Genomic DNA, 13,987 nt, shown 5'->3' on the forward strand with positions numbered 1-13,987 from the left:
TGGTTAAAAACATCACTAATGGACTTCTTGGCTTCTGTGGTTGGTTTCTTTTCCGCCTGGTTAAAAATATCACCAATGGACTTCTTGGCTTCTGTGGTTGATTTCTTTTCCATCTGGTTAAAAATATCACTAATGGACTTCTTGGCTTCTGTGGCATTATTTATATTACTAGTGGTATCCGTGGTTGCTTTCTTTGGCGTCTCGTTATTTATATCAATAGGGAACTTCTTGGCAAATATGCTTGCTATCTTTTCTATCCCATCACTTGTAGCTGCTTTCTTTGGCGTCTCGTTATTTATATCACTAGGAAACTTCTTGGCAAATGTGGGTGTTTTCTTTTCCATCTCGTTACTTATATCATTTGCAGCTGCTTTCCTTCTCATCTCCTTAATTATTTCACTAAAAGACTGTCAACCAAGTGTAGTGTTGAGTCAGTAAGTGGTGTCTTATGGAGAAATAGGAACTTAGTCATAACCATACCTTTGTTTCTTCATTTGTCTTGTTTTCCGAGCTCGCATTTTCTTCCTTGTCATTATTTAGCATTGTGATTGGCTGGCATGCAGGTGAATCAAAGATTTTTCTTGAATCAGTGGTAGTGTGCATATAAGTTTACACAGAAATCGGAGTTATTCAAAGCTATACCTTTACGAATTCCTCTTTCTTCAACTTTGATCTCATTTTCAATTCCATCTCCTTATTTCTATCCCTAGGGGATGCCTGTCATGAGGTGAAATTAAAGGTTTTGCTGAATCAGAAAATGTGAAAGGGAACTACTATAAAGTTATGCAGAAATTAGATGCTAGTCGTGACTATACCTTTATCTCCTCATTACGAGCTCTAGCAAGAGCCTCACTCTTTTCTTTGGCAATAGCATTTTGACGCATCTGTTAAAACAACAACACAATCAATTATATACGACCTCCTTTTTATGAGCTTTGGTATTTGGCATTTCGTGCAAAGTGTCCCCTCCACATGAACCAGGCAAAAAGAACTGATGGCACATCGTAGGAATCAATCCTAAGGACTCATGTCCAGGGTTTGCATACATGGATTGGGATTGCGTGAGAAGTAAAAATTTCATGACAAGCGTAGGAACGTTATAATAATCATGGAAATCTTAACATAAGTAAACATGAAAATGTTAACATAAGTTAACATACTTTAACATGAAATGTTAACGAAAGTTAACATGTCAACATATGTGAACATCCATTAACAAAGTGCTTCTCATGAAATTGATTTCTCACCGGAACCCACCCTTGCATATGTATGTGTGCAAATGTTCATCATCAACAGTATGCACAACTGCTTACCTTTTCTTTGTGGCTCTCCAATCGTTTTTCAAACTCCTCTATGAGTTTACGTAACACAATTTCAACAACCTGTGGCACAAGGGGAAGAGCCGATATATAAACTTTCTTGAGCTTGTGAAACAACTGTATTAAAGAGAACCTTTGATTTAAGAAAACATCTATAACTCACCACAGGAATATCTTCTGGCTTCTTATCCGAAAGAAGATCACGAATACGCATGTGAAGTGGCTTATGAATAGAAGAATAACTCAATTAATCATCAAAGGATTTTACTTGTTGCATAATTTGTTAAGAAAAACTAAAGCACACTAACCTTATCTTTAACATCTTTCCAAAGATCACATTTATCCATATCCAATGACTTACGAACAATTTGCTTCCTTTTTGAAGAGGCTTTTGGATTCCCATCATACCTAAATGACCCGTTTCCACCTTCTTTTTTCCAGTTGCTGTATGAATTCAGGGCTAGTACACAGTTCACGACTTTTGGTAACCTTCCCCACTACATGTTACAATCAAAATAACTAGATAAATAAAGGAGCACTGCATATGATTTTGGGGTTTGATTTCTAGTACCTGTTCTAAATCATCGACTTCAAAAGATGGAAGTCCCCTTTCTTCTATGGCCTCAAGAAAATTTGTGATATTGTCAAAGTATAAGCATTCAGATAGAGGTTCTCCATCAGGTACAATAACAGAATCGAAGGGAGCTTCCACGATCTGAGAGACCCAACATATATACATCCCTTTTAATTGTCAAAAAAGGAATTGCTTACCATATGAAAAGATCATCGGAAAAAACAACTCTTACTTTAGGAATAGCACCAGGTTCAATCTTGTTAAGCACAGTGCAAAGGATAATCCCACTTCTTAACCCCATCCTAAAATCTTCTTCTGAAGGCTCAGAAGGCAAATCTTTTGCAGCCACCACACCTACCATCTTTCTTAGCCATCGTGTTGCTTCATTTCTTTTTGTTGCTGGGAATTGCAAATACCCCCAGAATCATATTTCTCTTTACCAAAATCAAAATGCCATATCTAACCCAAAATCGAATAACCCATACACACACACACAACGCCAACATGCAACGTATGAAATGAAATTCCAGTAGCTGACAATAAATCAAACACCCACGAGGCATGAATCCATACTTTACCCAAAACAAATAACAAAATACCCAATAAACCTAAAATTAACTAGAGAAAGTGAAAACTGAGATGATGGGATATGCGGAATTAAACACCGATCGTACATTTCAAAGAACCCCAACTACTTGTATATAATTTCTATAAATGATGATAGAAAGAAGAAACTTACCAGCTTTTGCTTTTGCATCATTCCTGGATGCATTGACTGCACATAATTCCTTCCCATGCTCCAGAAGAACATCTTCAACCATTGCCGCCACAGAGAGCTCTAATTTGTCACCAGTTCCCGCCATATCTTTTAAACGAAAAGACACCCAGAAATCCTAACACCCTTTCGATCACAAAAACTCAACTTCTTGCGTCCTATGACACTTGTTGAATACTACCCGTGCAGAAATGTACGTAACATGTTGCAAGGATGAAGAACGAAAGTGATAAACAAAGAGGAAGGGGTACAGAGGCAAAGAAAGAATCATTGAAAATAGAAAATTCAAGTTTGTGGTTTGTTGATCGACCCTCTTTCCTCTTTGTGTTTGATTTATTTATTAGTTTTATTAATTAATTTTTGAACAAGAATGTTGTTGATGGAGCAACTGCTATGTGTATGTTTGGGAGGAAAAAAGGATGGTTGTTACAAAAGGTGGGAAATAAAGAGAGTTCCGCGCCTCTCGCCATGGAAGGAAACCTCTAACGGCTTATAATTTACAAAGGCGTAGGCCAATCTTTTTGCCTAAATTACCTATTTACCCCTCTTTTATTGGGGTCTTGACAAAACTAATCCCCCAAGATATTAAATTTATCGAAATAACCCACAAAAATGATATTTCTAAAGTTAGCTCATCATTTAGCATTACGCACTAAATGGTGCATACAGAAGTCTTTTTGCAAAAAAAAAAATTGGTTTTAATAGTGGGTCCCACATATGATAACCATGTCACGTCATGTGACAACTCTTTGGTCAAATGCATTATGATTCTTAAGCACCATATCAAGCGCAGTGCGTAAGGGTGGGTGTTACCAAATATCTTTACCAGGGTGCGTAAGGTTGAGACCGATGTGTCGTCTTAAGAAAATTAAGCCATTTGCTTATACCTTTTCTGAATTTTTAGGGTCAGTAGTGGGGTTGATTGTGTAGTTGTAGTCCTTTCCAATAAAGGTAGTCTCTACATCTGATGCCCACCTGTGGTATTCGAGTCCTTTTGAATTCAAGATATGAAATTCGGGACGAGTTGGTTCAACCATTGACATAAATAAGAGATCAGGTATTTTATTTTATACAGAAAAAAAATTATCGTACGCATGAAATTTCATTATCACGACAGTATAGAATTGTTAAATGTTGGTATTTGCATACATCTTTTGCTCATAATGATATATCCGAATATTTCAATATTTTAAAATAAATCGCAAGAGACTTTTAGATTTCGATGTAGGAGGGGAATCACGTGGATTACTTAAGTCCCTACAACCTTTAGGACTATTTACGCTCGTTTAACAAAATCTTTCGGTATCATACAATTACTTAATTATTATCTTCATAAAATGTTATATTATTAAACCAAAAATAAATTATTTGATTATTAAACTTATTAAAATATAATTAAAAAATTAATTATATAAAGAAATTATAAAAAATGAGAACTTTTAAATAGTTGATTTGATATTAACATTGATATATTTTATTCAAATTTTTATGATATCTTTAAATTTATATTTTATTCAAAAATAAAATCATTATTGTTTTCTTAAAAACACATAAAATCATCTTATAACATCGACAGAGACAAAAAATAAAATAGAACATTAAAATCGAGATGTGTCTCGCTGCATTGTACGAGTACTCCTCTAGTAATACACTAATAAGTAAGAATTCATATTTAATAAATTATTAATCAAATAAATAAACAAATTAAAAAGAATGACCTGTCATTATTAAATTTCAAAAGGCACTCCTAAACCACAAGGGTAATGTGCTGATATTTGATTGGTTTGAGCTTGACTTCAAGGGTTAAAAGTTGGATTGCAGTAGCGAATAGATGGAGTAATTGATTGATGATAACAAAAATTCGAAAATTGATTATTGAATTGCCTGACTGAACGTAATGACGTGTCGTGGAACAATCGATATAGAGAATCAGAAAAACCGTCCATTCTCATCAATCATAATCGCTTTAATTAGGAAGGGTTTACAAAGAGATAATTATGAGATACGTAATTTAACTCTAATATATCTATCTATATATTTATATATATATATATATATATATTGTCATATCCTTTTGACGATGACACATTTATCCTCCAACAAGAGAAATATTTTTCAAGTATATTTCCACAAATAGGAAACTTCGAAATTAAATATTTAGAAAGGGAAATTATATCTTACTAGATAAACAAAATATTTTAATAATATAATTAATGTTGTAGTCTTTAAAATAAAGAATCCGTTGAATTCAAATGCGTTTTTGTTTTAGAGATCTTGAAGTTCCATTTTCATTTTGGAGAATCTATTGAAAATAAGAGGCCGTTTACCAAACGCTTACTCGGGTAAGTGAACATCAAGTCTCGTTACCTTACCAGATGAATATAGTAAGGATCAAGAATCATACCCGGTAAGAACGAGACAAATACCAAGAGTTTTACCCGATAAGTGAAGGTGACGACTCTTACCATGGTAAGCGCTTACCATGTGAATTATTGCATACGATACCGTTTTGGTGAACTAAAATTTTACCCGGTAAGTAACTGATAGTGTTAAATTTTACTGGTAAGCACTTACCGAGTAAGTGTTTGGTAAACAGCCCCTAACTCTTATATAAATGCAAACTTGGATTTATTTAATTATAATTGATGCTAATCATTAATTAAATTTATTTTCTAAGTATATAAATCGATGGTAAGCATCTTCAGTATACGACGAATGAATCCATCGTATTTCAATACAAAATAAAGTTCAAACAAAACGATTTTTGTAAATCTGTTTCTTATCTACGATTGCAGAAACATTCATAGGTAACGGAAACATAGAAGATAAGTTACTAATCATACATTATAAGTAATAAAATTTGTCTACAACGTTAAATTGACGAAAAGGAAAAAAGAAGCCAAGTCAAGCCTCCGTTCGTGTTCGTGTTCGTGTTCGTTTAATTAATGATTAGCATGAATTATAATTAAATAAATCCAATTGATTCCTCATTGTAGAGAATACAACATTGAGTATGATATTAAAATATTTAATTTATCTAGTAATATATTATTTCTCTCTCTAATAATTATTTTCAAAGTTTCTTATTGGTATCTCATTTGGTAATCATTTTTGAGGTTATCTTCATATTTGAAGAAAAAAAACCTTTTATTTTCTACTTTTTTTTTATTTTGAAGATAGTTTTGAAAAAGCTATTGGAACAAAATATTGATTCAAAATCCTCATTTTCTTCATTTTGGAGAAGTTGTTAGAGATGTTCTAAGAGCAATTCCAATGCAATGTTTTTATAAACAAAAAGTGAAAGGGTTTGTAGAAACTATCATTGTAAAGAGTTCTTATAAGAACTTCAACCTCTTTGAGTTTGTGTATAAGAATCTTGGTTATTACTGAGGTTCCGACATTTTCCTAGCTTTTTAATATTTTATTAACTTCATAATTATATATATATATATATATAGTTGTAAACGAACCGAACGTTCAACGAACCGTTCGTGAACCATTCGGCGAAAAGTTCGTTTATTTAATAAATAAACGAACATGAACAAATTTTTTTGTTCGTTTAGTTAAACGAATGAACATGAACAAGAGTCTCGTTCGTTCATTTATCTTCGTGAACGTTCGTTCATTTACCATTCGTTTACGTTCGTTTATATCGTTCGTTTATGTTCGTTTATATATTAAATTTAATATACAATCTTTTGTTTATATACTTTGAATTCAAATAATATTTATTTATGTTCGTTTAGCCCGTTCGTTTATGTTCGTTTAGTCCGTTTGTTTATGTTCGTTCGTTTAACATGTTAACGAACGAACATAAACGAACACGAACATACCTGATTTCTAAACGAACGAACACGAACATACCTGATTTCTAAACGAACGAACACGAACACAAAGATTTCCGTTCGTTTACCGTTCGTGTTCGTTTGTTTGTTCGGTTAAGTTAAACGAACGAACATGAACAAGCCTCCGTTCATGTTCGTTTACAGCCCTCTATATATATATATATATATATATATATATATATATATATTGATGTTGGAAATATACATATGACATCAACCACATACTAAAAGCATCTTCACCTGTGAAAATGGAATGTGAAGTTACAAACATGTGAGGATGATGCGGCAGAAACTTTATTTTGAAAAACCCAAAATAGACGCAAACAAATAAGAATATCATACTTTGAATGGAGAGAGAACAAAACCAAAAATTTGTCTCAATAACAACAATCTTGATAGGTAAATGTAGAACAAACACATTTAAGGAATTGGAATTGGTGACAAAAAGGACACACAAGCTGCAGCAAAAAAAAACCTCTATAAATCCCAATTTATATATAACTTTACATAAATCCATCAAGATTTCACTCACCATCCCACACTATAATACTCAGGTCAGGAGTCAGGACCAGCACCACAAAACATAGACATGTCTTGACACCCTAACTTCAACAACAAATTACCTGAAAACATATATACATCTTTAAACAAAACCTGACATTAAACTATTTCTTGTATATTCTCAATGGCTTCTCAATCATGCATAACAGAAGTAAAAGTGAAATTGAGTACATACCTTCAATTAGTTGAAGTTGAATCCACCAGAGGGGACAGAAACATCAGCACCTCCAAATTGGAAACCAGACTGGGTTGTGTCACCAGGTGGCATTGCATCATCCTCTTCCTCCAACCAATATGTCTCAAGAAGCTTCACCGCTTTCTCATATATCTCATTGTTATCGTGACTCTGTAGGTTCTCAATTTTCTCCAATCCTTCAAAATCATCAATCATTTGTGCAAAAAGATTCACATCTCCTGATCGTCCCAAATTCTTCTCAGCTTCGCCCACCTTTAGTATGTTCTCTAGCCCCTCTAAACAGACCGTCACAATTCTCGGGTCTGGACAGATGAGTAGGTCGCACAATGGTTTGATACATCCCTGAGTAACTAAATACCTGCAATATTCAGTGATAAACTATTATTTGAAGAAACGCATTGATACTCAGAAACCTACTAGTAAAATAAAGGGAGAAAAGCAAAAATCCATGCCCAGGAATCATACTTAATTTGGTCATGGCTTCCACCAGAAGTAGCGTTTGAGATAGCCCATGCAGCCTCCTTTTTTATGTCAAATTCTGCATTTTGAAGCAAATAAACAAGAGGGCCGATGATATTTGCTTCGATGACAGTCTGTAGAATCACCAAATAGACAGACGGGTCAAAAATTGCAGCTTACTGAAACAAGGTTAATAGTTAAATCTAGTCAGTTGAGCTGGACAACAATCCCAGTGCAGAAATCTAACCTGAATCTGCTCCTTGTTGCCAGCAGTGATGTTCGATATAGTCCAGCAAGCTTCTTTCTTGATGCTCTTTTTGTGATTATTGCTCAACAGGTTCAGAAGACAGGGCAGTGCTTGATGATTAATGATATACTAGAACACATACAAAGACGAATGAAATTGGTCAACTAATATATAATGGTTATTACCGTCTCAAGCTCCATAAGAGATTAGAAAGTATCAGTTTCTGCCAGCATCAAGAGAACTTGTATAGAATAATTTGAATTAAACAAAAATAACTACAAGTCATAAACTGATAGGGTCTTCTTAATAGCAATATATAAATAAACAATTTCTTAGAATATCCATGTTATGTGCACAACATAGCAAATGACATCATCTGCTTCAGCTTTTGTACATATAAACTACATCAACGATGACATCCAAATTATGTATAACTTGTTACATCGAATAGATATTCCATCATTGTTAGATCTATACTGATGGATAATGGCCAGACAAAATGGATATAAGAACAAGAAAACCGGTTTCTAATTCTATTACAGGTTAATACCCAGTTGAAATAAGCCTGAATCACCCTTATCTGCTTAATCACAGGTCGATTGGTGAATTAGATACTCCAAAAAAAGTATCAAAGTTTCAGCAGAACCACCAAAAATAAAGTGCCACTGGCAGAGGCCAACATTTGAAGACTGCCAGAATAAATGCAACAATTTCTAAGGAATTAGAAATTCCCAACATATTTTCAAATGTAGGCCTCTGCCAGATAAAAGAAACAAGCAAACATCAATCCCTCTGTTCTCAAATAGCAGTCCCACTGTCCTTTTTAAGATGTTCACCATACGATGTCCTCATTCTAAAAAAGACCAGCCCATTTGACTACAAGAAAGACTGCTCAACCCTTAGTTTAATCAACTTAGTGAAAAGAAAAAGTTAACTTTTTATGTGAGTTCACATAGTTAAAAAAATGATAAATAGTCCTTGATGGTAAAAGATATTTTTTTCAAATCTGTCCAGGAATGAGGACAATAATGGAGAACAAAGCAGGTATTACTTGTATCAAATTCCTGATAGCACTAAATGGCCAAATAGAATGCATAATGATAGATTATGTGAAATTGTCTCAAATCTCACAGAACAAAATTGTAACAACCTACTACTATAGTGGTAGTCTCAGATCAGTACCTGAGTTTGCATATCATCACCAGTAACAATGTTCCCAACCGTACGAAGAGCAGGGATGAGTACAGAAGGAGAAGGATGACTGAAACACCCATATAATCCAAATAGCAGAACATAAGAAACTAAACAGGCTTAAAATATATCATAACAAGACAAAAAAACTATTACCATACTCACTTGAGTAACTCAACCAGTCTTGGACATACATTTGCTTCTATTACAGCTTGGATTTTATCATTGGTACCATCTGAAAGATATGAGAGTGCCCAACAAGCATCAGTCAGAACTTCTTCATCGTTCGAATGAATAAGTTGCTGAAGAGCCGGAAGTGCAGGTCTGGTCTGTCAAAACAAATAGAAAATGTCATTAATAGCAGGTTGTAGTGGTTAAAAATAATGAATGGCTCTTCAATAGCTCAATGAAGTTTAATATGCCATATGGCTGCTGAAAAGATACAGCTAATCAGCATGTGGATGACATATACATAAAAACAGAAGTCTATAGCAATAAAAGACAATGTGGCTCATTACAAGCATCCGTCTTTTGAGACCAACCTGATCAAAAGAGGGTTGCGGCTTGCCTCTACAAAAATTGGAAAGYGTCCACGTAGCATTGCGCAACATAGATAGCTTCGCATGCTCGTTTAACTGAGCCAGCAACGGAATCAAAGCACCCTGTCCGAGTACAAGGTCACGACATTTAGGGGAATCACCGGCAACATTCCCTAGCGCCCATACAGCCTGCATGCATACACATTAAGCTCCTTCCAATTACCAAAATGAATAAAAACACAAGAGTGGTATATGCTTAACAAGCTTATCATTAATTAAAGAGTGTACATAGAATACTGAAATAATCCAAACCACACTTTAGAAGAACATACCTGCTCTCGAACATCATCGCTTGGAGATGCAAGAAGTTTTACAAATATAGGCACAGCACCATGATCAATCACCACTTTTGTGTGTTCAGATGTCCCCGAAGCAATATTAGTCAACGCCCAAGCTGCCTCAAACTGCACCATATAGATATATATACACACACACATACACAACAGACATTAAATAATTTTGTGTATGTTCAAATGAAGTAAAAGATTGCCAAATCACATAACATTTTATCTCACCTGTAGTTGCGGGAAATCCTCTCTCACAAGAAACTCAACGAAACGAGGAACAACACCAGATTGGATAACTTCCTCAATGGGAGGGCTGCGTTCTGGTTAGAAAAATATCATAAACAAGACATGTTAACAACACTGATAGCGAAAAGTAAGAATGGTTTATTGAGATAAAAATAATATAACCTTCTTTACATATTAAATAAAAGGAAATCCATATCATACCTATTGATAACAGCTTACGAAACTGAGTAGTAGCCTCAAGCTGCATATTGTTATCATCAGACCAAACTCCAGCAACCATTGCAGGTAGATTTTCTAACTGCAATCATCACAATCACAGTAAAAGGCAACATTTATATCAGGAGTTCATAACATGTACTTGCAAACTTCTACGATGACGTGCGCAATATATATTCAAATGATGGAACGTCTATTTCATAGAGTAATTATTACATGCTAAAAGAGTACAACAACCAACCAATATCTACTTACAAGCCAAATGCACCCAGCTAGGTCTTCCTTTTTTAAACACATAAGAGATCTATAGTAATACAGTTATAGAAATACAACTGATAAGTAGTTAAAATTTCTCCGTTCAAGAAATAGTCGATCATAGTTTCAATTAGAATAATTCTTCCATAACCACAACTCCACAAGGAAGAACCCATTGGTCATTTGTTTCCTCACAAAGTGCAAGGTCCCAGTTTCGAATCCCTTTCCATGCTCCCTTGGGACACTTTGAAGCTTCCACAATAAACCAAAAATCACTCACGACGGAGGACATATATTTCTTGATTTGTACATCAAGGAACAAAACTACCTTCTAGAATGATAATTCACCCAATACTTGGTTGATAAACAGATTGCTCTCTTGACCAGAAAATTCTAAACAGTATGTCCTTTCAGTGGAGCCTAGAAAGTAGGGTACTATTTAACTACAACGGAAACTAGGTCATGCAGTCATGGTTCATTGACATAAACGATACCTGAATTACAAAATCAAGGGTTCATCCAAAATAAGAAATGATCGATGTACGATTCCTAAAACCTATATAAACAGAAAACCTAAAAATCCAAACACATCACGGCATATTAAAGAAATTACTATAGAGAGACATCTCAATCGCATACGATACGACCATATTGCAAGATTCAAGTACCTTCTTTTCGGCTGCGGAAGCAGATTGAACAGGTACAGAAAACTGACTACCAGTGAGTGCTTCGCGTCTCTTCTTCTGCAAACTCTCTTCCCTCTTGTTCTTACGGATCTCAACCATGTTGTCTTCTCTCCTCCGGCGTCCCTCTTCGGCATCGACCGCCACCTTGTACCGATTCCGGCGAACCTCCGTCCTCGCGCTAGGCCTTAACGACATGGTTGCTATGCCCGCAAGAAAAAACCTAGGTTTTCACAATACGTCAAGTATGGATGAATTGCAGAGCGAGAGAGGTCTATATAGAGCGAGAGAAGGTTTGAGGGGGGAGAGAGTGAGAGACGGGCGGGGCGAAGAGAAAGATTCTCCAATAGGGTTTTAGGGTTTTCTCATTACTTGTGCTTTTGAAGAAGAACAGAAATGGAAATGGAAATGGAAATGCTGCATCTTCTAACAAATTTCATACCTTTTACACTGAATTTAAACATACGGAATTAAATTTTGGTGAAAGATTTGGTTTATTATTTTTATTAATAAATTTTAGATTTAGTTTTTGTATAAGATTTAGTATTATCCATCCAAAAATCTCTTAATAATAACGTTACCTGAGGCAATTAAGGCAGTTTCTTAATGAAGAATACACATTTTCGATTACCGATACTATATTACTAGTTGTGTATCCGTGCAATGCGGCAGGAGCCATGAATTTTAACGATTTTGAAATTTCACTAGTTTTATAAGATAAGATTTAACGATGATATATGTTACATTTGGTTTTTACATATTAATACAATTTGAATAAATAAGAGTTATGATTCCAATTACAGATTATCGACGGAAAAAATTGTATGACAGTATAAAATCCAATATATTTAAAATCCAACATATTTAAACGACTCCACAATGTGTTCGATTTACATCAAGAGCAAAAAACTAAGAAACTTCAGTTTTAAGATAAACACTCAAAACCAATAAAGAAAACTACAAATTTGACAGATCCTAAGTCATGAAAAGACAAAAAAAAATGAGTTTTAGAATGAAAGTTCAACTGTTTACCCTCTTTCTTGTCCAGAAACTCAGATTAAGGTTGAATTAATACATGTATATATATATATTTCAAAAAAACCCAATAACATATTAATTCAGAACATATTATACAGTGCAATTTGGACAGTCTGACCCAAAATATATAATATATATATATATATAAATAAATAACTATAAAAATATAAATCGTAAATATTAAAAATATTTTTTTACAGTATATATAATAATATAATTAAGTCAAAAACTATTCAATATTAGACTCATTTCGAAAGTATTAACGAGACGATTATAATAGTGTACCTTGTTAAAATAAAAATGTATTTTTTAAATATGTTTTAATTGATATACGATTATGTATATTAATTTAATAAAGATTTAAAATGAAACATTTAAAAGTAAATGACGTAAAGTAAATTAATTAACTAATTATAGGGGTATAAAGTATAAATTTAAAATTATAATTTTAAAAAAATCGGTTTGTGAGAGGGTGAGTATATGTGAGGGGGTGAGTGTATGTGAGAAGAGAATGGGGTGAAAAGTGAAAATGTGATGTAAGAGTAGTATAAACGGTATCTTGGTCATTTAGTATTTTAAGACTTTAAGACTTTTGCTAAATTTGCTTAATAAGATAGTATAGATAGTATAGATAAAGCATTTGACAAAAACTTTCAAAAATCATTTTTTATGCATTAAGTATTGTTTATTGATGCATGTTACTTGAAATTCAAGATTACAAGTAAAATTGTTCGTATGTACAACTTATTAAAACTTTATGTTTGAACTTGTGTAACTAACTACAGATAAACATAATCAAATTATGGATAAGTATTTCATTTTAAATATAAAAATTTAAAATATATTTAGGATAAACATTGAATTCAAAATACTAAATCTTATTATTATAAAAGAATTATATTATGAAACCAAAAATAAATGACTTCGTTATTAAATCTAAATTAGATTATAATTAAAAATAGAATTAAAGAAATTATACAAAAGACAAGAATTTTTAAATATTTAATTTGGTGCTAAAATCGATGTATTTTTTTCAAATTTTATGATACCTTTAAATTTCTATTTTATTAAAAAATAAAAACACTATCTCTTTTTCGATACCATATAAAATCGTATTATAACATCGATTGAGACAGAATAAAATGTAACATTAAAATTGAGATATATCTCGCTACATTATGCAAGTACCCTTCTAATTTAATTGATATATTAATGATAATTATGTTTTAAACAAAATCTTTAATAAATTTTCTTAAAATAGAAAATTAAAATCTTTAAAAATATATATATTTAACTCCAACAACTATTTCATTTTAAAGATTATAAGATTAACTATATTATTATAATATATTTAATAAAAATATTTTTTTCTCTTAAAATTTATTCTTAAAGATTCTTGTTGGTGCGAATAATAAAAATGGAAATTAATTAAAATAGTCATTTTTTTCCAAAACAACGAAATAGCCATAGGCGATAGTTATAGGTCCGCGATTGAT

General features: G+C 33.0%; 2 protein-coding genes across 3 annotated transcripts in view; both read right to left on the bottom strand.

Annotated features, from left to right (window-relative positions):
• The window catches only part of LOC112502713 (kinesin-like protein KIN-14G), a 6,917-nt gene extending 3,870 nt beyond the window's left edge, over window positions 1-3,047 (bottom strand). The window contains exons 1-10 of the mRNA XM_025106698.1: window positions 2,633-3,047; window positions 2,126-2,292; window positions 1,891-2,034; window positions 1,628-1,816; window positions 1,483-1,542; window positions 1,314-1,382; window positions 816-884; window positions 643-717; window positions 481-552; window positions 12-407 (exon numbers count right to left, since the gene is read on the bottom strand). Of these exons, the coding sequence (XP_024962466.1) occupies window positions 12-407; window positions 481-552; window positions 643-717; window positions 816-884; window positions 1,314-1,382; window positions 1,483-1,542; window positions 1,628-1,816; window positions 1,891-2,034; window positions 2,126-2,292; window positions 2,633-2,756 (1,365 nt within the window). The 5' untranslated portion in view covers window positions 2,757-3,047. The remainder of the gene's footprint in view (window positions 1-11; window positions 408-480; window positions 553-642; window positions 718-815; window positions 885-1,313; window positions 1,383-1,482; window positions 1,543-1,627; window positions 1,817-1,890; window positions 2,035-2,125; window positions 2,293-2,632) is intronic.
• A 3,829-nt stretch (window positions 3,048-6,876) lies between these two features.
• Window positions 6,877-11,810, bottom strand: LOC112502708 (importin subunit alpha-1-like). 2 transcript variants are annotated; one of them, XR_003067748.1, is made up of 12 exons: window positions 11,439-11,810; window positions 10,501-10,597; window positions 10,282-10,373; window positions 10,039-10,170; window positions 9,710-9,895; window positions 9,333-9,496; window positions 9,159-9,237; window positions 7,977-8,105; window positions 7,736-7,863; window positions 7,250-7,628; window positions 7,046-7,136; window positions 6,877-6,971 (listed from the first exon to the last, which is right to left on the bottom strand). XR_003067748.1 is itself a non-coding variant. In XM_025106690.1 (11 exons), exons 1-10 carry the CDS (start codon window positions 11,649-11,651, stop codon window positions 7,256-7,258), a joined length of 1,593 nt encoding a protein of 530 aa, XP_024962458.1. In that variant the 5' UTR covers window positions 11,652-11,810; the 3' UTR covers window positions 6,877-7,136; window positions 7,250-7,255. The 2 variants fall into 2 exon arrangements, 1 of the variants encoding a protein (XP_024962458.1); XM_025106690.1 differs by having other exon boundaries at window positions 6,877-7,136.
• Window positions 11,811-13,987: the final 2,177 nt, after the last annotated feature.

The sequence above is a fragment of the Cynara cardunculus genome, unplaced genomic scaffold (genome assembly GCF_001531365.2).
Source record: "Cynara cardunculus var. scolymus isolate 2C unplaced genomic scaffold, CcrdV1 Un_Scaffold_1804, whole genome shotgun sequence".
NCBI lineage: Eukaryota > Viridiplantae > Streptophyta > Magnoliopsida > Asterales > Asteraceae > Cynara > Cynara cardunculus.